At 35.3% G+C, this 24,428-nt stretch overlaps 1 protein-coding gene across 1 annotated transcript in view; it reads right to left on the bottom strand.

The window, feature by feature from the left end:
* The window catches only part of LOC145259960 (uncharacterized), a 358,155-nt gene that overhangs the window by 166,264 nt on the left and 167,463 nt on the right, over window positions 1-24,428 (bottom strand). The window contains exon 3 of the mRNA XM_080117937.1: window positions 1,957-23,322. Coding sequence (XP_079974063.1) covers window positions 1,957-23,322 — 21,366 coding nt within the window. The remainder of the gene's footprint in view (window positions 1-1,956; window positions 23,323-24,428) is intronic.

The raw sequence follows: 24,428 nt of genomic DNA, 5'->3' as shown, positions 1-24,428 counted from the left end.
TATACAGCCGGTTATGCCAGGTTAAAAAATATATTGCCGGACGGAGGGTTTAATCACATACTATTTAAGATACATGTTATTAAAAAGAATGATGTATTTTTGATTCACGTTGGAATATTTTTCAAATGAAGGTTAACTTAATAAGATAGTAAAAATAACTTTTTGTGAAAAATTGTGAGATGCTAGCAGCTTTAATCGAAACCGAAACAAAAACTTATGAAGAAATAATTTAGGAAGTATTCACATCTAGTATTTTATCAAATCAACATTACCTTCAGAACAAATAATGATAATTTTACTAGCGGGAACTGTGGAAATTCCACGAGAGACTCATTCATATGTAATATAATATATTGATGTTGGCATTCTGCAGATGTTCAGCGTAAATGGAGACGTTCTGATATTATTGTAGCTCTTTTGTTAAAACTGCAAAAATATTTATTAAGCCAGCAGATTTCGGATATATCATTATAGAGTTAATGTTCTATCGATTTTTATATATTATAAAGCTGCGATTTAAAAATAAAAAAATATCCATATGACTTGGGTGCATCAACTTTAATCGAAACCGAAACCAAAACTTATGAAGAATTCTTGGTAAAATTGTTTATAAAAAATGGAGTGCCATCAGTTATAATCAGAACTGAAACCAAAACATATGAAGAATTTTTGGTTAAATTATTTATTACAAGAAATGAAAACTTTATAACAATTAAACGACAGTCACTCGGATGTAAGCGTGGTACACAAAATAAATAACACACACGCTATCCTATTAATATATACAGGGTGGTCAAAAAGTCAGGTAACATTTTAAAGAAAAACGATATTAGCAATACACGTATATTTAAGTACCATACATTGAAATATAAAATGAAACAAACATGAAATATGTTTATTTTGTTAATTGTCGTCCATTTCTCTCTATCAATCGCTGGAAGCGATTAACCACTGATTGTGTAACACGTGTAATCATGTCAGCTGATATCCGCGCAATCTCCTCTTCAATAAATAACTTTAAAGACGCTATTGTATCAGGCTTCTTGCCATAAACGCTATCCTTTACATAGCCCCAAAGCCAGAAATCAGGAGGGGTAAGATCCGGAGATCTGGCTGGCCATTCAACTGGGCCACGGCGACCAATCCATCGTTGTGGAAAAATTTCATCCAAGAAATAATATTAAACGAATAGAGATTATAATGGATCATATTGTTTTTTCTACCTTTAACATGTTACCTGACTTTTTGACCACCCTGTAGATAACAATCTGAAACCTTAACTTTGTCGATGACGTCACATGACTAATATTCTTTTCTTAAGTCCGCTATCTCCATTCTCATATCTGTCAATACGGACTTCTAAACGCCGACAGACACACTTCTAAGATTATATCCCCCTATCTAATATATTATTATTATTCAGCATAATCACGTCGACACAACGTTGACGCACCGGTTTTCATCAGATCAAGAAAGTTAAGCAACGATGAGTCTGGCCAATACCAGATGAGTGATCATTTGGGAATTGCAGACGCTCTCCACTTATCTCAGCATTGCTTCTAGTCTTCCTGACTTTCTAGTTGGCGCTGGAATAAAACAGTGTTGATTCAGGAGGGATGTGGTTGCTTGCCACCAAAAGTTTAACTCGCAAGTCACAGCACCGTCAGCGATGTTTCGTAGCCTTCATCGACAACGATAGACGAACAGCTATAGTATTCTATTTATTTTCTTCTTTTAATATTGAGCATTTAGATCACTCGCTTCGTGTTATTGTATGCCACATTCGGCATGTAGCTACCGCACCGAGATGGCAATAAATAGAAACCAGTCACAACAATAAACAATACAAAATAATAATAATAATAATAATAATAATAATAATAATAATAATAATAATGATAATAATAATAATAATAATAATAATAATAATAATAATAATAATAAGGTTTCTCTCACCTAACTTCGGAATGAACAGCGTCGTAGTTGGAATTGAACTGCTTGATTTAGTTGTGGACGAATGCACGCTTCCGATATTTACATTTGATGTTGTCATTTTATCAAACTGAGTGTTATCTACATTCGATGTTGTGAAATTATTTGTTATACCGGGAGTAACTGATGACATTATACTCGGTATCGTTGCGGAAGTTGTTTGCGTCGTTTTTGTTGATGTATAATTCTCCAGTTGTGTAGTTTCTCTATTATGCGCTGTAAACATTCGTGTCGTGCCCATCGTCGTGGTAGTAGACGCAATTATCTGTGTCATTAGAGTTGGTCGATTTGTTGAGCTGGTAATATTAGAGAGTCCAATCGTTGATGGTTGGGTTGTTGCCTCGGCGGAAGCCGTTGTTGATAAATAGTCTGTATTTGTTATTGGCGTAGTTTTTACATTGATTGATGTATTAATAATAAACGTCGTGTTTGGCTTTATAGAAATCTCTCGATGTAATAATGTCGTCCTTTGCGGATCCATTGGCGTGAGTGTTGAGGCAGGGTCGTCCGATGTTTCTAGATGTGGTAGTTCGGTAGTTGTATTAGTTACTGTTCTACTTTCATTGAAAGAAGTGTGAGTGCTATTTTCTATATGTTGCCTTTGGGTATCTCTATCGGAATGTGTAATAGTTGAAAATGTTGTACTGCTTTTGACGTCTGTTATTTTAGCAGTTGTATGTGTAAATGCACTTTGGCTAGATGTGATAGAAGTGGCGATTGTTGGAATTGTTGTCATGCTTTCTTCATCTGGAATTTCTGTTGTTTTGTTATTTAATATTACACTTTCGCTCGATGTACTGGGAGTAGTAATTGTTAGAATTCTCGTATTATTTTCAGTATTTTGCGTTTCAGTAGTTGTACTAATTACTTTTGAACTTTTGCTAGATGTACTAGGAGTGGTAATTGTTGAAATTGTCGTAGTATTTTCAGTATTCTGCGTTTCAGTAGTTGTACTAATTATTCTGGCATCTTTGCTCGATGTACTAGAAGTAGTAGTAGTCTGAATCGTCGGATTATTTCTAGTATTTTGCGTATTAATAGTTGTACTAATTAATGTTGCCTTTTTGCTCGATGTACTAGGTGTGGTAATTGTTTGAATTGTAGTATTTTCAGTATTCTGCGTTTCATTAGTTGTGCTAACTATTGTTGCACTTTTGTTAGATGTATTAGGAATAGTTGTTGTTTGAACTGTCGTATTGTTTCGCGTATTTTGCATTTCAGTTGTTGTACTAAATACTGTTGCATTTTTTCTAGATGTACTAGGTGCGATAATTGTTTGAATTGTCGTATTATTTAGCGTATTTTCCGTTTCAGTAGTTGTATCAATTATTGTTGTATTTTTACTAGATGTATTAGGTGTAGTAGTTGTTTGAATTGTTGTAATATTTTCAGTATTTTGCGTTTCATTAGTTGTACCAATTTTTGTAGCACTTTTGCTAGATGTAATAGGAGTGGTAGTTGTATGAATTGTATTATTTCGCGTATTTTGCGTTTCAGTAGATGCGCTATTAATTGTTGTATTTTTACTAGATGTACTACGAGTGGTAGTTTTTTGAATTGTCGTATTGCTTTCAGTATTCTGCATTTCAGTAGTTGTACCAATTATTGTTGCACTTTTGCTAGATGTACTAGGAGAGGTTATTGTTTGAATTGTTGTATTCTTGTCAGTATTTCGTGTTTCTGTTGTACTAAATAAAGTTGTACCTTCGCTATATGCACTAGGAGTGGAAATTGTTTGAATTGTCGAATTTTTTCTAGTATTCTGCGTTCCAGTAGTTGTACTAATTATTGTTGCACCTTCGCTAGATGTACTGGGATTGGTAGTTGTGGGAATTATCGTATTATTGCCATCATTTTGAGTTTTAGTAGTTGTACTAGTTGTTGCAGTACTTTTGTTAGACGTTATTGGTGTCTTAGTTGTTTGAATTGTCGTATTATTTCCAATATTTTCCGTCTCGATGGTTGTACTAATTATTGTTACACTTTCGCTAGATATGCTGGGATTGGTAGTTGTGGAAATTATCGTATTGCTTCCATCATTTTCAGTTTTAGTAATTGTACTAATTGTTGCAGTACTTTTGCTAGACGTTATTGGTGTCTTAGTTGTTTGAATTGTCGTATTATTTCCAATATTTTCCGTTTCGATGGTTGTACTAATTATTGTTGCACTTTCGCTAGATGTGCTGGGATTGGTAGTTGTGGGAATTTTTGTCCAACTTTCAACATCTATTGATGTGGTTCCTTTGTTTTTTAAAGTCGTATCTTCGCTAGACATAAAAGTAGTTCGAAATGTTCGAATAGTTGTCTTATTTTCTACATGATTTAGTTGGGTAGTTGTACTGGGAAGAGTGATTGTCGTAAAAGTTGTACTATTTACGACGTTTTCTATTTCGTCAGTTGTATTTACTAATAGACTTTCGTTAGACACACTAAGAGTGGTAACTGTTGGAATTGTTATATTTTTTCCCACATCTTGCATTACAGTAGTTATACTAGTTAATATTGATTTTTTACCAGCAGTGTTGATTGTCGGGATTGTTGTCCCATCTTCTATATCTGCATATTCGGTTGTTTTGCTGGTAAATGTATTTCTGTTTGATGTACTGGGTTTGGTGATTGTTGGAATTGCTGTATTATTTTCTACATCTTGCGTTTCAATAGTTTTATTGATTGCTGTTGTCATTTCGTTAGGTGCACTGAAAGTGCTGATTGTGGACATCGTCGTCCTATTCTTTACATCTGGCATTTCTGTAGTTTTGCTATTAAATGTACTTCCGGTAGATGATCTGGAGGTGCTAATTGTTGGAATCGTGATGTTTTCTACATCTGGCATTTCTGTAGTTTTGCTATTAAATGTAGTTCCGGTAGATGATCTGGAGGTGCTAATTGTTGGAATCGTGATATTTTCTACATCTGGCATTTCTGTAGTTTTGCTATTAAATGTACTTCCGGTAGATGATCTGGAGGTGCTAATTGTTGGAATCGTGATGTTTTCTACATCTGGCATTTCTGTAGTTTTGCTATTAAATGTACTTCCGGTAGATGATCTGGAGGTGCTAATTGTTGGAATCGTGATGTTTTCTACATCTGGCATTTCTGTAGTTTTGCTATTAAATGTAGTTCCGGTAGATGATCTGGAGGTGCTAATTGTTGGAATCGTGATATTTTCTACATCTGGCATTTCTGTAGTTTTGCTATTAAATGTACTTCCGGTAGATGATCTGGAGGTGCTAATTGTTGGAATCGTGATATTTTCTACATCTGGCATTTCTGTAGTTTTGCTATTAAATGTACTTCCGGTAGATGATCTGGAGGTGCTAATTGTTGGAATCGTGATGTTTTCTACATCTGGCATTTCTGTAGTTTTGCTATTAAATGTACTTCCGGTAGATGATCTGGAGGTGCTAATTGTTGGAATCGTGATATTTTCTACATCTGGCATTTCTGTAGTTTTGCTATTAAATGTACTTCCGGTAGATGATCTGGAGGTGCTAATTGTTGGAATCGTGATGTTTTCTACATCTGGCATTTCTGTAGTTTTGCTATTAAATGTACTTCCGGTAGATGATCTGGAGGTGCTAATTGTTGGAATCGTGATATTTTCTACATCTGGCATTTCTGTAGTTTTGCTATTAAGTGTACTTCCGGTAGATGATCTGGAGGTGCTAATTGTTGGAATCGTGATATTTTCTACATCTGGCATTTCTGTAGTTTTGCTATTAAATGTACTTCCGGTAGATGATCTGGAGGTGCTAATTGTTGGAATCGTGATATTTTCTACATCTGCCATTTCTGTAGTTTTGCTATTAAATGTACTTCCGGTAGATGATCTGGAGGTTCTAATTGTTGGAATCGTGATATTTTCTACATCTAGCATTTCTGTAGTTTTGCTATTAAATGTACTTCCGGTAGATGATCTGGATGTGCTAATTGTTGGAATCGTGATATTTTCTACATCTGGCATTTCTGTAGTTTTGCTATTAAATGTACTTCCGGTAGATGATCTGGAGGTGCTAATTGTTGGAATCGTGATATTTTCTACATCTGACATTTCTGTGGTTTTGCTATTAAATGTACTTCCGGTAGATGATCTGGAGGTGCTAATTGTTGGAATCGTGATATTTTCTACATCTGGCATTTCTGTAGTTTTGCTATTAAATGTACTTCCGGTAGATGATCTGGAGGTGCTAATTGTTGGAATCGTGATATTTTCTACATCTGCAATTTCTGTAGTTTTGCTATTAAATGTACTTCCGGTAGATGATCTGGAGGTGCTAATTGTTGGAATCGTGATATTTTCTACATCTGGCATTTCTGTAGTTTTGCTATTAAATGTACTTCCGGTAGATGATCTGGAGGTGCTAATTGTTGGAATCGTGATATTTTCTACATCTGGCATTTCTGTAGTTTTGCTATTAAATGTACTTCCGGTAGATGTACTGGATATGCTAATTGTTGGAATCGTGATATTTTCTACATCTGGCATTTCTGTAGTTTTACTATTAAATGTACTTCCGGTAGATGATCTTGAGGTGCTAATTGTTGGAATCGTGATATTTTCTACATCTGGCATTTCTGTAGTTTTGCTATTTAATGTACTTCCGGTAGATGATCTGGAGGTGCTAATTGTTGGAATCGTGATATTTTCTACATCTAGCATTTCTGTAGTTTTTCTATTAAATGTACTTCCGGTAGATGATCTGGAGGTGCTAATTGTTGGAATCGTGATATTTTCTACATCTGGCATTTCTGTAGTTTTGCTATTAAATGTACTTCCGGTAGATGATCTGGAGATGCTTATTGTTGGAATCGTGATATTTTCTACATCTGGCATTTCTGTAGTTTTTCTATTAAATGTACTTCCGGTAGATGATCTGGAGATACTAATTGTTGGTATAGTTATATTTTCTACGCCTGGTATTTCTGGAGTTTTGCTATTAAATGTACTTCCGGTAGATGTACTGGAGATGCTAATTGTTGGAATCGTGATATTTTCTACATCTGGCATTTCTGTAGTTTTGCTATTAAATGTACTTCCGGTAGACGTAGTGATTGTGTCGATTCTTACAAGTGTTGTCCTATTTTCGACATCTGGTATTTTGCTTGTCTTCTTACTTAACATTGTACTTTCACTAGTAATACTAGAAGGGTTAATTGTTGTAGTTGTTGCCGTACTTTCTACATTTGGTATGTCGGTAGTTGTTGCAATAGCTATTGTACGTTCGTTAAATGTGCTGGTGGTAGTAGCTGTACTATTTTTCACATATGCCTTTTCGAAAGTTTTATTTTTTAACGTTGTGGTGCGTTCGCTCGATGTAATCGTTGCAGAGTTTTTATTTATCGTCGTGCTAAATATCGTTGCAACCTCCTCACAATCCTTTGGCTCACTAGTTTTAAATGTGACTGTCCTTCCGGTTGAACTGGAAATTGTTGATTTCGACGCTTGTGATGTTTTGATTAAACCATCATCTGGCATTGGGTGTGTTTTCGACTCAGTTGTCTCTACGGTTGTTTCTACTTCTTTTACCGCGTCTGAAGGTCTGGAACTTATTTCTGAAAGTGTGCTTGTATATATGGATGCATTAGATACCAATGTTTGTTTTGTTGAATTCGTTATTGACGATGTCTCTGTGTTCAATGCTGTGACATTCGGCAAAGCTATTGGTGTTGCAGTTTCCGAAACAATGGCTGGTGTGTTTTCAGTCGAATCATCGCCATCTTCCTTTGTTGTATATAAACGAGTAGATGCATCTGTTTTTAAACTGGAGCTTGGAATCGCATCTGCGGTTTCTGTTGGAATTGTAAATGCTGTAGTATTCAAAGATTTCCTTTCTGTTTGCTGAATTGTTTCTGTTGTCAGTTTGACTGATGTTGAATGAAACAATCGAGTGACGCCTGAAACGCTATCCTCTTCAGTTGACTTATTTGGTGTTTCGGACGACGGCATTTCACCCATGATATGAGAACTAATAGATGGTAGTTGCGTGCTCACTGGTGTAACTCCTTCTGAAGTAGATTTCAAGGATGATGATGATGATGATGATGTTTCAAGAGTTGCAGGAGTTTTGGTTTGTGATGAAGTTGATGATTTGGTACTCACTTCAGGAGTTGACAATAGAGTCGGTTCATCGACCACCCCAGTTTTTCCAGATAATGCCAACGTAGAAACAACTGCAGGCGTAGTAGTAACTTCTTCGTTTGGTGTAGTTTCACGTGAAAATGTACCGAGGGAGTTTGTTTGGGAGGTAATTGGTAGTAATGGATTAGTGATGTTAGTGTTTGGTAATGTTGATATTGTTGCCATTTTAGTTGTTGGTAACTCTGCTGTGGTATTTGTTGGAATTGCTCTACTAATTTCCATACCTACTTGCTCGGTAGTTGTACCTTTTAATGTTGCACTATCGATGGAGGTATTGGGAGCGGTAGTTGTTGCAAGTGTTGCCCTATTTCCTACATCTTTTATTTCGGTAGTTGTTGTGGGATTAATAATGCTGGTAAATGTGCTATTTCTGTCATCTTCTAATTCTGTAGTTGTGCTAGATAATGTTGTACTTTTGCTAGAGGTATTGAGGTAAAACCTTGTTGGAGTTATTGTCCCATCTTCTACTTCCCGTTTGTTGGTAGTTATACCAGTTAATGTTGCATATAAAATTGATGTACCAGTGTCACTAACTGTTGGAATTGTAATATTTTCTACATCTTGTATATCGGTATTTGTACCAGATAATGTTGTGCTTTCGCTTGATTTATTTGGAGTGCTAATTGTTTGAAGTGTGTTAGTATTTTCTGTAGTTTTACTAGATGATATTCTTTCGCTAGGTATACTTTGAATGATAGCTGTTGGAGAGCTTGTACTATTTTCTGTATTTCGTCTCTCAGCAGTTGTATTAGATAACGTACTTTCGCTATATGAACTTGGTTGAGTAGTTGTTGAATTTGTGTTATTGTAATCTGTATCTCCTCTTTCAGTAGTTTTAGGAGATGATGTTTTTCTTTCGGTAAAAGTACTTATAAGAGTTGATGGATTCGTGTTAATATTTCCTGCATCTCCCATCTCGGTAATTGTTCGCTCGCTAGATATACTTTGAGTGGATGTTGTAGGAAATGTGGTGCTATTTTCTGCATTTGCTGTCTCACGAGTTGTACTAATGACCATTGTTTCTTCGCTAGATTTACTTGAAGTTGTAATTATTAGAGTTGTGGTATTATCTTCTGCATTTCTTTCGTTGGTTGTATTAGATGATGTTGTGTTTTCGTTATCTGTACTTTGTTGTGTAGTTGTTGGAATTGCACTATTATTCCTTGTATGTCCTCTTTCGATAGTTGTATTAAGTAATGTTGTACTAACACTAGACGTATCTGGTAGAGTAGTTGTTGGAAATGTGCTACTGTCTCCTGTTTGTCCTGTTCCCTTAGTTGTACTAGATAATGTTAAGTTTTTGCTTAATGTACTTTGTTGTGCAGTCGTTGCAACCGTGCTACTGTTTTCTGTATGGCCTCTCTCGGTAGTTGTATTAGATAATGTGCTCTTTATACTTGCTTGTGTAGTTGTTGGAATAGTGTCATCATTTTCTTCAACACTACTTTTGGTCGTTGTAATAGGTAATGTTTGTAGAGTAGTTCTTGAAATTGTGCTATTATTTTCTCCATCTCCACTTTCCGTAGTCGTACTAGATAATGTTGTACTCTCCTTAGAGGTATTTGGTAGGGTAGTTGTTTGACTTGTACTATTGGTTTCTCCAGGTTCTCTTTCGGTAACTGTACTAGATAATATTCTATCTCTGCTAGAGGTACTTTGTTGAGCAATTGTTGAAATTGTGCTATTGTTTTCTGGATGACTTCTTTCAGTAATTGTACTAAGTAATGGTGTACTCTCGCTTAACGTATTTAGTAGGGTAGTTGTTGAAATTGTGCTATAGTTTTCTGTATGCACATGTTCGGTAATTGTACTAAATAATGTACTCTCACTAGATGTACTTGCTACGATAGTCGTTGGAATGCCGCTATTGTTTTCTGTGTGTTCTCTTTCAATAGCTGTACTAATAAAGGGAGTTTTGTTAGATGTACTTTGTTGTGTAGTTGTTGGAATAGTACTACTATTTTCTCCGGCTCCAATTTCAGTTGTTGTACTAGATGATGTTGGACTTCTGACAGATGTAACTTGTTCGGTAGTTGTAATTGTGCTGTTATTTTCTTTGTCCTCTCTTTCAGTAATTGTACCAGATAATGTATTCTCGCTAGAGATGCTTGACAAGGTAGTTGTTGGAATTGGGCTATTATTTCCTGTTTTTCTTTTTTCAGTAATTGTAATAGACAATGTTGTACTGTCGTAAGACATATTTTGTAGGGTAGATGTTGGAAGTATGCTAGTGTTTTCTGTTTTTCCTCTTTCAAGAATTGTGCTAGATAACGTTGTACTCTCGTTAGAGGTATTTGGTAGCGTAGTTGTTGTAATTGGGCTATTGTTTTCTGTTTGTCCTATTTCAGTAGTTGTCCTATATAATGTACTCTCGCTAGGCGTACTTGGTAAGGTAGTTGCTGGAATTGAGCTATTGTTTTTTGTTTTCCCCATTTCAGTAGTTGTGCTATATAATGTATTAATGCTAGGCGTACTTAGTATAGTAGTTGTTGGAATTGGTCTATTGGTTTCTGTTTGTTCTATTTCAGTAGTTGTACTAGATGATGTAATCTTAGTAGGCGTGCTTGGTGAGATAGTTGTTGGAATTAGGCTATTGGTGTCTGTTTGTTCTATTTCGGCAGTTGTACTAGATGATGTACTCTCAGTAGGCCTGCTTGGAAAGGTAGTTGTTGGAATTGGGCTATTATTTTCTGTTTGTTCTATTTCGGTAGTTGTACTAGATGATGTAATATCGGTAGGCGTGCTTGATAAGGTAGTTGTAGGAATTGAGCTATTGTTTTCTGTTTGTTCTATATCGGTAGTTGTACTAGATGATGTCCTCTCAGTAGGCCTGCTTGGAAAGGTAGTTGTTGGAATTGGGCTATTGTTTTGTGTTTGTTCTATCTCGGTAGTTGTACTAGATGATGTCCTCTCAGTAGGCCTGCTTGGAAAGGTAGTTGTTGGAATTGGGCTATTGTTTTGTGTTTGTTCTATCTCGGTAGTTGTACTAGATGATGTCCTCTCAGTAGGCGTGTTTGGAAAGGTAGTTGTTGGAATTGTGCTATTGGTTTCTGTTTGTTTTATTTCGGTAGTTGTACTAGATGATGTAATCTCGGTATGCGTGCTTGGTAAGGTAGTTGTAGGAATTGGGCTATTGGTTTCTGTTTGTTTTATTTCGGTAGTTGTACTAGATGATGTAATCTCGGTATGTGTGCTTGGTAAGGTATTTGTAGCAATTGAGCTATTGTTTTCTGTTTGTTCTATTTCTGTAGTTGTACTAGATGATGTAATCTCGGTAGGCGTGCTTGGTAAGGTAGTTGTAGGAATTGGGCTATTGGTTTCTGTTTGTTTTATTTCGGTAGTTGTACTAGATGATGTAATATCGGTAGGCGTGCTTGGTAAGGTAGTTGTAGCAATTGAGCTATTGTTTTCTGTTTGTTCTATTTCGGTAGTTGTACTAGATGATGTAATCTCGGTAGGTGTGCTTGGTAAGGTAGTTGTAGCAATTGAGCTATTGGTTTCTGTTTGTTCTATTTCGGTAGTTGTACTAGATGATGTAATATCGGTAGGCGTGCTTGGTAAGGTAGTTGTAGGAATTGGGATATTGGTTTCTGTTTGTTTTATTTCGGTAGTTGTACTAGATGATGTAATATCGATAGGCGTGCTTGGTAAGGTAGTTGTAGCAATTGAGCTATTGTTTTCTGTTTGTTCTATTTCGGTAGTTGTACTAGATGATGCAATCTCGGTAGGCGTACTTGGTAAGGTAGTTGTAGGAATTGAGCTATTGGTTTCTGTTTGTTCTATATCGGTAGTTGTACTAGATGATGTACTCTCAGTAAGCGTGCTTGGTAAGGTAGTTGTAGGAATTGGACTATTGGTTTCTGTTTGTTTTATTTCGGTAGTTGTACTAGATGATGTAATCTCAGTAAGCGTGCTTGGTAAGGTAGTTGTAGGAATTGGGCTATTGGTTTTTCTTTGTTCTATTTCGGTAGTAGTACTAGTAGTAGTTGTATTATATGATGTACTCTCGCTAGGCGTACTTGGAAAGGTAGTTGTTGGAATTGAGCTATTGGTTTTTCTTTGTTCTATTTCGGTAGTAGTACTATATAATGTACTCTCACTTGGCGTACTTGGTAAGGTAGTTGTTGAAATTGTACTACTTTTTTCAGTTTGTCCTATTTCGGTAATTATTCTAGATAATGTTGTACTCCCGCTAAGTGTACTTCGTAAGGTATTTGTCGGAACTGTGCTGTTGTTTCCTTTTTGACCTGTTTCGGTAGTTTTACTAGATAATGTTATGCTGTTGGTAAATTGACTTTGTTGCGTTGTTATTGAAATTGTGCTAGAGTCTTCTGTTTTTCCACTTTCGACGGTTGTATTAGATAATGTCCTTTTGTTAGATGTAGTTTGGTGTGTAGTTATTGAGATAGTGCTATTACTGTCTCCATCTCCTCTTTCAGTAGTTGTACTAGATGATGTTGGACTTCTGCTAGATGTAACTTGTTCAGTAGTTTTAAGTGTGCTATTATTTTCTTTATCTCTTTCGTTAATCGTACTAGATAATGTACTCTCGCTTGAGATACTTGAGAAGGCAGTTGTTGAAACTGCGCTATTATTTTCTGTTTTTCTTCTTTCGGAAATTGTACTAGATAATGTTGTACTCTCAATAGGCGTATTTGGTAGGGTAGCTGTTGGCATTATGCTGTTGTTTTCTGTTTGCCTTCTGTCAAGAGTTGTACTAAATAACGTACTCTCGCTAGAGGTATTTGACAGAGTAGTTGTTGGAATAGTGTTATTATTTTCTGTTTGTCCTCTTTCGGAAATCGTACTAGGTAACGTTGTAATCTCGCTAGAGATTGTTGATAGGGTTGGTGTTGAAATTATGCTATCATTTTCTGTTTGTTCTGTTTTGATAGTTGTACTAAATGACATTGTATTCTCCATAGAAGTTGGTAGGGTTGTTGTCAGAGTTGTTCTTTTGTTTTCTATTTGTGTCGTACTTGTTGAAATTGTGCTATTACTTCCTTCATCTCCTCTTTCGGTTGTTCTACTAGATAATGGTGTACTCACTCCAGAAATACTTTGTAAGGTAGTTGTTGGAATTGTGCCTTTGTTTTCTGTTTGTCTTTCTTCGGTAGTTAAATTAGATAGTGTTTTGTCTCCTGTAGATGTACTTTGTTGGGTAGTTGCTGAAATTGTGCTATTATTTTCTTCATCTTCTCTTTCAGTAGCTGTACTAAATAATGATGTACTCTCGCTATAGGTACTTTGTATGGTAGTTATTGGAATTGTGTTATTCTCATCTCCTGTTTCGGTAGTTTGACTCGATAATGTTGTACTTTCAGTTGATGTGTTTGGTTGGGTACTTTTTTGAATTGTTCTATCATTTTCTTCGTCGCCTCTTTCGGTAGTTATATTAGATGATGTTGTACTCTCGCTAGATGTACTTAGTAAATCTAGTGTTGAAATTCTGCTATTATTTTGTTCACCTCTTTCGGAAGTTGTCTTAGGTAATGTTGTGCTTTTGCTAGATGTAGTTGGTTGTGTAGTTGTTTGAATTGTACCACTATTTTCAGTATATCCTCTTTCAGTAGTTGTATTAGATAATGTATTTGTACTAGATATATTTAGTCGCGTAGTTATTGGAATTGTGCTATTATTTTCGACACGATCGCCTTCGCGGGTGGTACTAGATAATGTCATTGTCTCGCTAGATACAGTTCTAGTGATTGTTGTTGGAATTGTGCTATTAATATTTGCATCTCCTATTTCGATAGTTGTTCTAGATAATGTTGTTCCTTCGCTAGATGTACTTGGATTTTTACTTGTTGCATTGTGTTTCCCGGTAGTTGTAGTAATCAATATTGTAGTTTGACTAGGTGCACTTATGTTATTCATTGTTGTAATTTTATTATTTTCTTCGTCTGACATTGTGGTAGTTGTACCTCTTAATTCTGTACTTTCACTCGATGTAGTGGGATTGTTCGCCGTTGAAATTGTATTATATGTTATGTTTCGTGTTTCGGTAGTTATAGTATATAATTCACTTTCTTTAGATTCACTGCGGGGTTTAACTGTTTGAATTGTTGTACTGTTGTCAAGATCTAGCATTTCGGCAGTTGTACCAGGAAATATACTTTCTTTAGATGTAGTGGAGATGGTATTTTTTGAAATTGCTGTAGTACTTTCCTCGTCTGTTATTTCGCTAGTTTTATTAGGGTTAGGGTTAGTTGTATTAGGTAATTTTGTACCTTTGCTTGGTTTACTAGTAATAGTACTTGTTGAAGTTGTTGTAGTATTTTCTAAATTTTTTATTTCGGCAGTTGTAATTATTAGTGTTGTATTATCGGTAGATATACTAAAATCGATTATTGGTGCCGTTGTCGTACTACTTTCGAACGCTGACATTTCAGCAGTTATACTATTTGATGTTTTACTTTTATTTGTTGTAGATATTGGTGGAACAGTTGTAATATGTTCTACGTCTTGCTTAACTGAAGTTTTACTAGTAGTAATAATTCTGTAGAGTGTTGTGTTTCTAACATCTACTTCTTCAGTAGTTGTAATTTCGTCAAATGTGCTGGGCGTGGAATTTTTTGTCATCATTGTACTATTTTCGACATCAGGTATTTTTATTGTTGCAATTGTTAATGTACGTCCGCTAGACCAATTAGGAATTGTATTTGTTTGAGATGGTGTGCTATTTTCTACGCCTAAGAGTTCTGTAGTTTTACTAGGTGAGATTGTACTTCCACTAGAAGTACTCAAATTAGTTTTTCTTGAAATTGTAGTACTATTAATTACACCTGGTACATTGGTACTTGGCTGATCAAATATTGTACTCATGCTAAATGGAACATCTGGCGTTGGGTTAAATTTAGTAGTTAATGTTTTAGTTTGGTTGAGTGCATTGATAGTTGTAACGGTCTGAATTGTTGTCTTATTTTCTAGATCTGTGACTTCTGTAGTTTTACTATGCAATATTGTACTTACGGTAGATGTAGTGGGAGTGGTAATTTTCGGAATTGTTGTTTTGTTTTCTACGTCAAGGTGTTCTGTAGATGTATTAGGTAATATTGACCTTTCGATAGCTGGCGAATGGGTGGTAATTGTTAGATTTTTATTAGTATGTTCTAAATCTGGGTGTTCCGTAGTTATACTAGTTAATAATGTACTTCTGTTAGATGAATCAGGGCTGGTATATGTTGGAATCGTTGTCCTATTTTCTACATCTAGATTCGTGGTAGTTTTACTAAGTAGTATTGTACTTTCAGTTGATGTAGTTGAACTAGTACTTAGTGGAATTGATGTCTCATTTTCTTGATCTGGATGTTCTGTAGTTTTGCTGGGTAATAATATACTTTCTGTTGATGCAGTAGAAGTGTTCAGTATTGAAATTCCTGTTCTATTTTCTACGTCTGGCAATTTTGTAGTTTCACTACGTAATATTGTACTTTCATGTGATGTAGCTGTAGTAATATATGTTGGAATTGTAGTCCTATTTTCTACATCTAGATGTTCTGTAGATTCACTAGGTAATATTGTAGTTTTATTAGAGGAAGTGGTTGTGGTATATGTTGGAATTGTAGTCCTATTTTCTACATCTGGAAGTTCTGTAGTTTCATTAGATAATAATGTAATTTCATCAGAGGTAGTGTTAGTGGGAATAGTTAGAATTTTGATAGTATGTTCTATATCAGAGTGTTCTGTAGTTTTACTAGGTAATATTGTACTTTTGTTAGTAAAAGTTAAAAATGTTGGAATTATGGTTGTATTTTCTACATCTTGAAGTTGTGTAGTTTCATTAGGTAATATTGTACTTCCGTTAGAGGTAGTGGTAGTTGCATATGTTGGAATTGTTGCATTATTTCCTACATCTGTAAATATTGTATTTCCATAGGAAATTGTTTTTAGTGTTTTGTTTTCTTCAACTTCGGCTTTGTCGGTCGTCCTAATTGTTTCTCTTATAGTTACCGAAGTTGTTAATTCAACTGATATTCCAGTGGTTGAATTAGCAAATGTAGGTGTAGTATTTATTCCGTTACTTGTAAATGTGGTTGTAGTTAATAGTCCTTCAACAGGTATATCTGTAGACGTACTAAGCAATGTAGACGTAGTATCCGCTATGTCATTTAAAAATGTAGTTGTTGGATTTGTTTCTGCCATAGTTTGTTCTGTAGCAATAGTAGGTAATGTAGCCGTAGTATTCGACATGTCACTTGAAAATATAGTTGTTGGAGTTGTTTCTGTGGATGTACTAAGTAATCTAACCGTAGGATTCGACATTTCATTTGAAAATGTGGTTTTTGAAGTTTTTTCCTCATTAGTTTGTTCTGTAGCCGTATTAGGTAATGAAACGGTAGTAGTCGACATTTCATTGGGTAATGTAGTTGTTGGAGTTGTTTTTGTAATAAGTTGTTCTGTAACTGTATTGGGTAAGGTAGCCGTAGTATTCAACATTTCATTTGGAAATGTTGCTGTTGGGGTTGTTTCTGTAATAAGTTGTTCTGTAGCTGTATTAGATAAGATAACAGTAGAATTCGAGATTTCATTTGGAAATGTGGTTTTTGGAGTTGTGTGTTCAATAGTTTGTTCTGTAGCTGTACTAAGTATAGTAGCCGTATTATTTAACATTTCATTTGAAAATATAGTTGTTGGTATTGTTTCTGCAAGAGTTTGTTCTGTAGCTGTATTAGATAATGTAACTGGAGTATTCGACATTTCACTTGGAAATGTACTTGTTGCAGTTGTTTCTGTCATAGTTTGTCCTGTATGTTTACTAAGTAAAGTATCCGTAGTATTTGACATTTGATTTGAAAATGTAGTTGTTAGAATTGGTTCTGTAATAAGTTGTTCCGTACCTGTACTAGACAGTGTAGTATTCGACATTTCACTTGGAAATGTAGTTGGAGTAGTTTCTGTAATAAGTTGTTCTGAAACTGTTCTATGTACTGTAACTGTACTATTCGACATTTCACTTTGGAATGTAGTTTTTGGTGTAGTTTCTGTAATAAGTTGTTCTGTAACTGTACCATGTAATGTAAATGTAGTATTCGCCATTTGATTTGAAAATAAAGCCGTTGGAGTTGTTTCCGTATTAGGTTGTTTTGTAGCTGTACTAGGTAATGTGACTGTATTATTTGACATTTCAGTTGTAAATATAGTTGTTGGAGTTGTTTCTGAAGTTGCATGTTCTGTAGGTTTAGTAGGTAAAGCAACCGTAGTATTCAACATTTGATTGGAAAATTTAGTTGTTGGAGTTGCTTCTGTAATAGGTTGTTCCGTAACTGTATTAGGTATTGGAACGGTAGGATTCGACGTTTCATTTGAAAATGTAGTTAGATTTGTTACAGTAGTAGGTTCTTCTGTAGCTGTATAAGGTAGTGTACTTGTAGGATCCGACAGTCCAGTTGAAAATGTAGTGGTTGCAGTTATATCTGGAATAGTTTGTTCCGTAGCTCTATTAGATAACGTTACTGTATTATTTGACATTTCATTAAGAAATGTTGTTGGGGAAGTTTTTTCTGTCATAGTTTGTTCGGTATGTGTACTAGGCAAGGTAACCGTAGTATTTGCCATTTGATTTGAAAATGTAATCGTTCGAGTAGTTTCTGTAATAAGTTGCTCTGTAGCTATACTAGATAATGCAACGGTAGTATTCGACATTTCACTTGGAAATGTAGTTGTTGGAGTTGTTTCTGTAATAAGTTGTTCTGTAACTGTACTAGATAATGAAACTGTAGGATTCGACATTTCACTTGGAAATGTAGTTGTTGTTGTTTCAGTAATAGGCAGTTCCGTAGCTGTACTAGATAATGTAGTTGTAGTATTCGATATTTCGTTTGGAAATGTAGTTGTTGGAGTTGTTTTTGTAAAAAGTTGTTCTGTGACTGTACTAGCTAATGAAACTGTAGTATTTGACATTTCGCTTGAAAATATAGTTGTTGGGGTTGTGTCTGTAATACGCGGTTCCGTAGCTATATTAGATAATGTAGTTGTAGTATTCGACATTTCGCTTGGAAATGTAGTCGTTACATTAGTTTCTGTAAAAAGTTGTTCTATAACTGTACTAGGTAATGAAACTGTAGTATTCGACATTTCGCTTGGAAATGTAGTTGTTGGAATTGTTTCAGTAATAAGTTGTTCTGTAACTGTACTAGGTAATGAAACTGTAGTATTCGACATTTCACTTGGAAATGTAGTTGTTGGAGTTGTTTCTGTAATAAGTTGTTCTGTAACTGTACTAGATAATGAAACTGTAGTATTCGATATTTCACTTAGAAATGTAGTTGTTGGAGTTGTTTCTGTAATAAGTTGTTCTGTAACTTTACTAGATAATGAAACTGTAGGATTCGACATTTCACTTGGAAATGTAGTTGTTGTTGTTTCAGTAATAGGCAGTTCCGTAGCTGTACTAGATAATGTAGTTGTAGTATTCGATATTTCGTCTGGAAATGTAGTTGTTGGAGTTGTTTTTGTAAAAAGTTGTTCTGTGACTGTACTAGCTAATGAAACTGTAGTATTTGACATTTCGCTTGAAAATATAGTTGTTGGGGTTGTGTCTGTAATACGCGGTTCCGTAGCTATATTAGATAATGTAGTTGTAGTATTCGACATTTCGCTTGGAAATGTAGTTGTTACATTAGTTTCTGTAAAAAGTTTTTCTGTAACTGTACTAGGTAATGAAACTGTAGTATTCGACATTTCGCTTGGAAATGTAGTTGTTGGAATTGTTTCAGTAATAAGTTGTTCTGTAACTGTACTAGGTAATGAAACTGTAGTATTCGACATTTCACTTGGAAATGTAGTTGTTGGAGTTGTTTCTGTAATAAGTTGTTCTGTAACTGTACTAGATAATGAAACTGTAGTATTCGACATTTCACTTAGAAATGTAGTTGTTGGAGTTGTTTCTGTAATAAGTTGTTCTGTAACTGTACTAGATAATGAAACTGTAGGATTCGACATTTCACTTGGAAATGTAGTTGTTGTTGTTGTTTCAGTAATAGGCAGTTCCGTAGCTGTACTAGATAATGTAGTTGTAGTATTCGATATTTCGTTTGGAAATGTAGTTGTTGGAGTTGTTTTTGTAAAAAGTTGTTCTGTGACTGTACTAGCTAATGAAACTGTAGTATTTGACATTTCGCTTGAAAATATAGTTGTTGGGGTTGTGTCTGTAATACGCGGTTCCGTAGCTATATTAGATAATGTAGTTGTAGTATTCGACATTTCGCTTGGAAATGTAATTGTTACATTAGTTTCTGTAAAAAGTTGTTCTATAACTGTACTAGGTAATGAAACTGTAGTATTCGACATTTCGCTTGGAAATGTAGTTGTTGGAATTGTTTCAGTAATAAGTTGTTCTATAACTGTACTAGATAATGAAGCTGTAGTATTCGACATTTCACTTGGAAATGTAGTTGTTGGAGTTGTTTCTGTAATAAGTTGTTCTGTAACTGTACTAGGTAATGAAACTGTAGTATTCGATATTTCGCTTGGATATGTAGTTGTTGGAATTGTTTCTGTAATAGGCAGTTTCGTAGATGTACTAGATAATGTAGTTGTAGTATTCGACATTTCGTTTGGAAATGTATTTGTTAGAGTAGTTTCTGTAATAAGTTGTTCTGTAGGTGTGCTAGGTAAAGTAACAATAGTATTCGACATCTGATTTGAAAATGTAGCTGATGGAGTTGTTTCTATAATAGATTGTTCAGTAGTTGTACTAGGTAGTGTAACAGTAGTATACGACGTTTCACTTGGAAATGCAGTTGGAGTTGTTTCTGTAATAGGTTGCTTTGTAGCTGTGCTTGGTAATGTAACCGTATTATTCGAAATTTTACTTGGAATTGTAGTTGTCGAAGTTGTTTCTGCCATAGTTTGTTCTGTAGTTGTACTAGGTAATGCAACTGTAGTATTTGACATTTGATTTGATAATGTAGTTGTTGGAGTTGTTTCTGTAATAGGTTGTTCCGTATCTGTACTAGGTAATGTCACTGTAGTATTCGGCGTTTCATTTTGAAGTGCAGTTGTTGGAGATTTATCTGTAATAGATTGTACCGTAGCTGTACTAGGTAATGTAACTGTAGGGTTCGGCAGTCCACTTGGAAACGTATGTGTTGTAGTTGTTTCTGTCATAGTTTTTTCCGTAGCTGTATTATATAATGTAACTGTAATATTCGACATTTCACTTGGAAATGTAGTTGTTGGAGTTGTTTCTGTAATTGGTTGTTCTTTAGCCATAGTAGGCAATGTAACTATATTATTCGACGATCCACTTGGAAATGTAGTAGTTGAAGTTGTTTCTTCAATATTTTGTTCTGTAGCTATAGTAGCTAATGAAGCTGTAGTATTCGACGTGTCATTTAGAAATGTAGTTGTTGGGGTTACATCTGTTATGGCATATTCTGTAGCTATAGTAGGTAATGGATCCGTAGTATTCGACAGTTTATTTACAATTGTAGTTTTTGTATTTGATTCTGCAACTGTTTGCTCAGTAGCTTTACTAAGTAATGTAAATGTATTATTTGACATTTCACTTCGAAATCTAGTTTTTAGAGTTGTTTCTCTAATAGGTTGTTCTCTTGTTATACTTGCTAATGTATCTGTAGTATTTGACAGTTCACTTGGAAATGTAATTGTTGGAGTTTTTTCTGAAATTCCTTCTTGTGTAGCTGTGCTAGGTATAGTAACTGTTGTATTGGACATTATATTTGAAAATGTAGATGTTGGAGTTACTTCCACAACTGGTATATCGGTATACGTACTAGGTAATGATGCTGTAGTATTCGATATCGTACTTGGAAATGTAGTTGTTGGAATTGTTCCTTCAACAGCTATATTTGTAGAACTAGTTAATGTAGTTTCCGTATTATTTTGAATATCACTTTGAGACCTGCTGTTTGCTGTTGTTTGTACATTTTCAACAGTCGTTGGTATTATTGAACTAGCAAAATGTTTTTCTGAATTTGTTTGACTTGTACCTGTATTACGTTCTGTATTTTCTTTTTCTGTCATTTCACCCGATAACGTGCTTGTGCTTTCTCTAACAGTTGTTGAAAAGAAATCCAGAAGCGTAGATCTTTCCACAGTAGTGATTCCGGATAACATCGTCGTGTCTTCATTTTTCATAATTGTACTTGTTTCTGACGTAAAAGTAGAATTTTGAACAGCTAGTAGTTCGCCAGTAGTACTATTTAATATCGTTGTAGTTGATTTGGTAGGTATTGTTTTATCTTCTGTAATTGGCGTATGCTGCGTACTATGTGATTTGTTGTTTTCATTAGATATATTTGGAATAGTTGATTGAGAAGTTTCTTGAATTGTTGTTAAGTAGTTTGAATTATCTCCCTTTGTAGTAACTCTTGTGTAATCTTTGGTTTGAAGCGGAGTTATTTCTAGCGTTGTGTGTTCTGATTTGGATGCGTCATCTACTGTAAAGGTACCCCACGTAGTTATGTCGATTTTAGATACTGTTGTACTCTCCTTTGTGAGTTTATTTGCACTGACCGTTGTTTCAGTTGTAGAGGTTTTGTCTGTTTGCGAAAAAGTTAATGCATTTGAAGTTTTGTCTTCGGATGTAGTTTCAGATTTTTCAGTGGTCAGTTCTGTATCTTTCGCTGTCGAAAACGGTGTGTGTTCAGGTGTTTGTGTGGATGTATATGGATTTGATATCGTTATGTGCTTCGAAAACTGCCGTTCTATGTCGCTTAATGTTGTATCTTCAACGCGTGATGTTGAAACGTCACTTTGTTCTTGCGTCGTTCTGATAGACTTATCGTTGTTGGTTCGTGCGGCGATATGGGTATAATATGTCGGCGGTGTCGTTTCTTGAACACTATCTTGTGTGCTTTGTAAAACTTCTTTTGCTTCACTTAAGGTTGACGTTTGCGAACCTATCGAAGATACAACTGGGAGGAACGTGCTTCTAATCTCCGGCCTTTCTGTGGTTCCAATACTTGTTTGTTCTCTTAAAGTTGTTGGGACTCGCGAAAAAGTGTTCGGTGACGTACTTACCAGAAGTGACTCAGTACCTGACTGAGTAGTTAATTCACCGTTCACATTAGGAGTAAGAGTTGTGTACTCAAATGATGACGTCACTGCCCCTCGTTCACCTTCAGATATTTGAGTAGATGGCAATAAAGTGGTTTCAACTTCTTTGGTAAAATTTTCCCTATTTTCATCGCGTTTAACACCGGGCTGCGAATCTATATTCTGTGTTACTTGTTCCGAGTGGAACCCTACAATTCCAGAAGATGTATGCTTAGGGGACTCGGTTATTATCGTCACCAATTCACTACTAGCACTTGTCAGATAATCTTGTGTTGGTGTGCGTTCTGTGGATGTTTCTCTTGGCTCATCAGTCAGTTCCGCCGACAAGGTCACCGGCTCCGAAGAATCTCCCATTTCCATTGACGTTACGCGTTCCCAGAATTCTGTTGTTCTGTCTGCTGTACTCGGACTCGTTCCTTGGCGATTATTTCCAGTTGTCTGAACTACTGTCGAGTCTTCGTTTCCGTCAGACGGACTGGTATGCCCGTCGAGTGCTTCTGCGGAAACTTTCGTGTAAAACGAAGGCGAGGTTGATGTTTGCTGGGCAGACGTGTTGAGCGCTTCCGTAGTCGCGACAGACGACAACTGGTACGTGCTTAACCCTTCATTTGTTACAGGTGTTTGGGTGGTGCTCTCCGTCCATTCTAATATTTCAGAATCTTTTCCCCCAGAAAGACCGGAACCAGTCTCAACTACCTGCGGCCAGGCGTTTTCACTGTTGGCCATGATTTGAACCGGTGAGTCTTCTACCATAAGCAATGACCCCGAGTTCGAATCTGAACTTGTAAACGCGGACATTTTATTACTTTGACTACCGTCACTGGACTGGTCATCCTGTTTTAGGTGGAATTCTGCTTCCGTGTCGTCGCGAGAAGAAGCCATCTCATTAGCGCTGGACCTTGTGTCATGTTGTACACTGGAACGTTCCCGATTCACAGAGTTGACATGTGGTTGATTTGTTATGTTTTTCGTGGTGGCAGCTTCCGGGTCCCGCTCGTTTTTCGGCTTCGATGTGGAACGCTTTGAGTTCAGCCTATGACTGTTCGTGAAATCACCGGAAGTTGTTTTTGTCACCGGAGTCTGAAATGCGTTAGTGTAACTGATTGTCGATTTGGTCGCCTCTTTCGTCACGCGTTTCTCCTCGTCTGATTGATTCGCCAGACACACTGCACAGAGAAGGATATTAATTAGATTAAAAACAACACGTAAGTATATACAAATAATAGCAACTAATCCTTAGATAATGCAATGCTTCATCACCAACTATTATTATCATCGATGTATATATATTTTTATATATATATATATATATATATATATATATATATATATATAAATTTTACATGTAAATTTTAATTTCTAATTTTCATTTATGCTTATATATATATATATATATATATACACGAAGCGTAAATGAATACACACTCACACAGACACAGACACACACACACACACACACACACACATATATATATAGTAATTTATAAAATATATATGGCGATTAAGCTACACTGGATATTCTGCGTTTCATCCACTCTAGGACTCTTCAGGCTTATGAAGAGTTCTAGAGTGGATGAAACGCGGAATATTCAGTGTAGCTTAATCGCCATATATATTTTATAAATTACTATCTCTACCTACGTATTGAGCACTTTTGAAGTAAATACTTAAAGTTTATGCATAAATCTATACTTTCGTATATTAACTTTATGTGAGTAAATTAAGTAGTTATATATATATATATATATATATATATATATATATATATATATATATACAAGAAGCATAAATGAAAAATGGAAATTAAAATTGACACGTGAAATTTATTTTTCGACAGAATACCTCAAACAAAGATAATTAATCCTTATTCTACGGAGTTTCAAAGAATACAAAGTTCTTCTTCAGAGGAAAGAAATATGTTGGAAAATTTATACATATAGCAAAGCTAAAAACGTGCTGGTTTTAGCATTGTATGAAACTGCATTATATGACGGTGACATAAAATGCTACAAAAAATTATTTAATTTACGGTTTACATTTATACTTCTTATGTCAAACTCTCTTTCCTATTGTCGTCGTATTGAGATTTTTATTTCGTTTGGATTAATATATAAATATTAATATGCATATTAGATTGACGTTTATATTTGCTTTCATCGTTTTTTTTTTTTTACACAGTGATCACCACTTATCAAGGCCCGGAAGCCACTCAGGGATAAGGGTTATTGCAAGTACATTACGTTAGTGTGGAGATTTGATGAAGTGTTTACTT

Source organism: Euprymna scolopes, chromosome 35 (assembly GCF_053919585.1).
Source record: "Euprymna scolopes isolate OS-2025 chromosome 35, ASM5391958v1, whole genome shotgun sequence".
Lineage (NCBI taxonomy): Eukaryota > Metazoa > Mollusca > Cephalopoda > Sepiida > Sepiolidae > Euprymna > Euprymna scolopes.
Note: the sequence above shows the minus strand (reverse complement) of the source record. Positions and strands in the feature narration are given on the sequence as shown.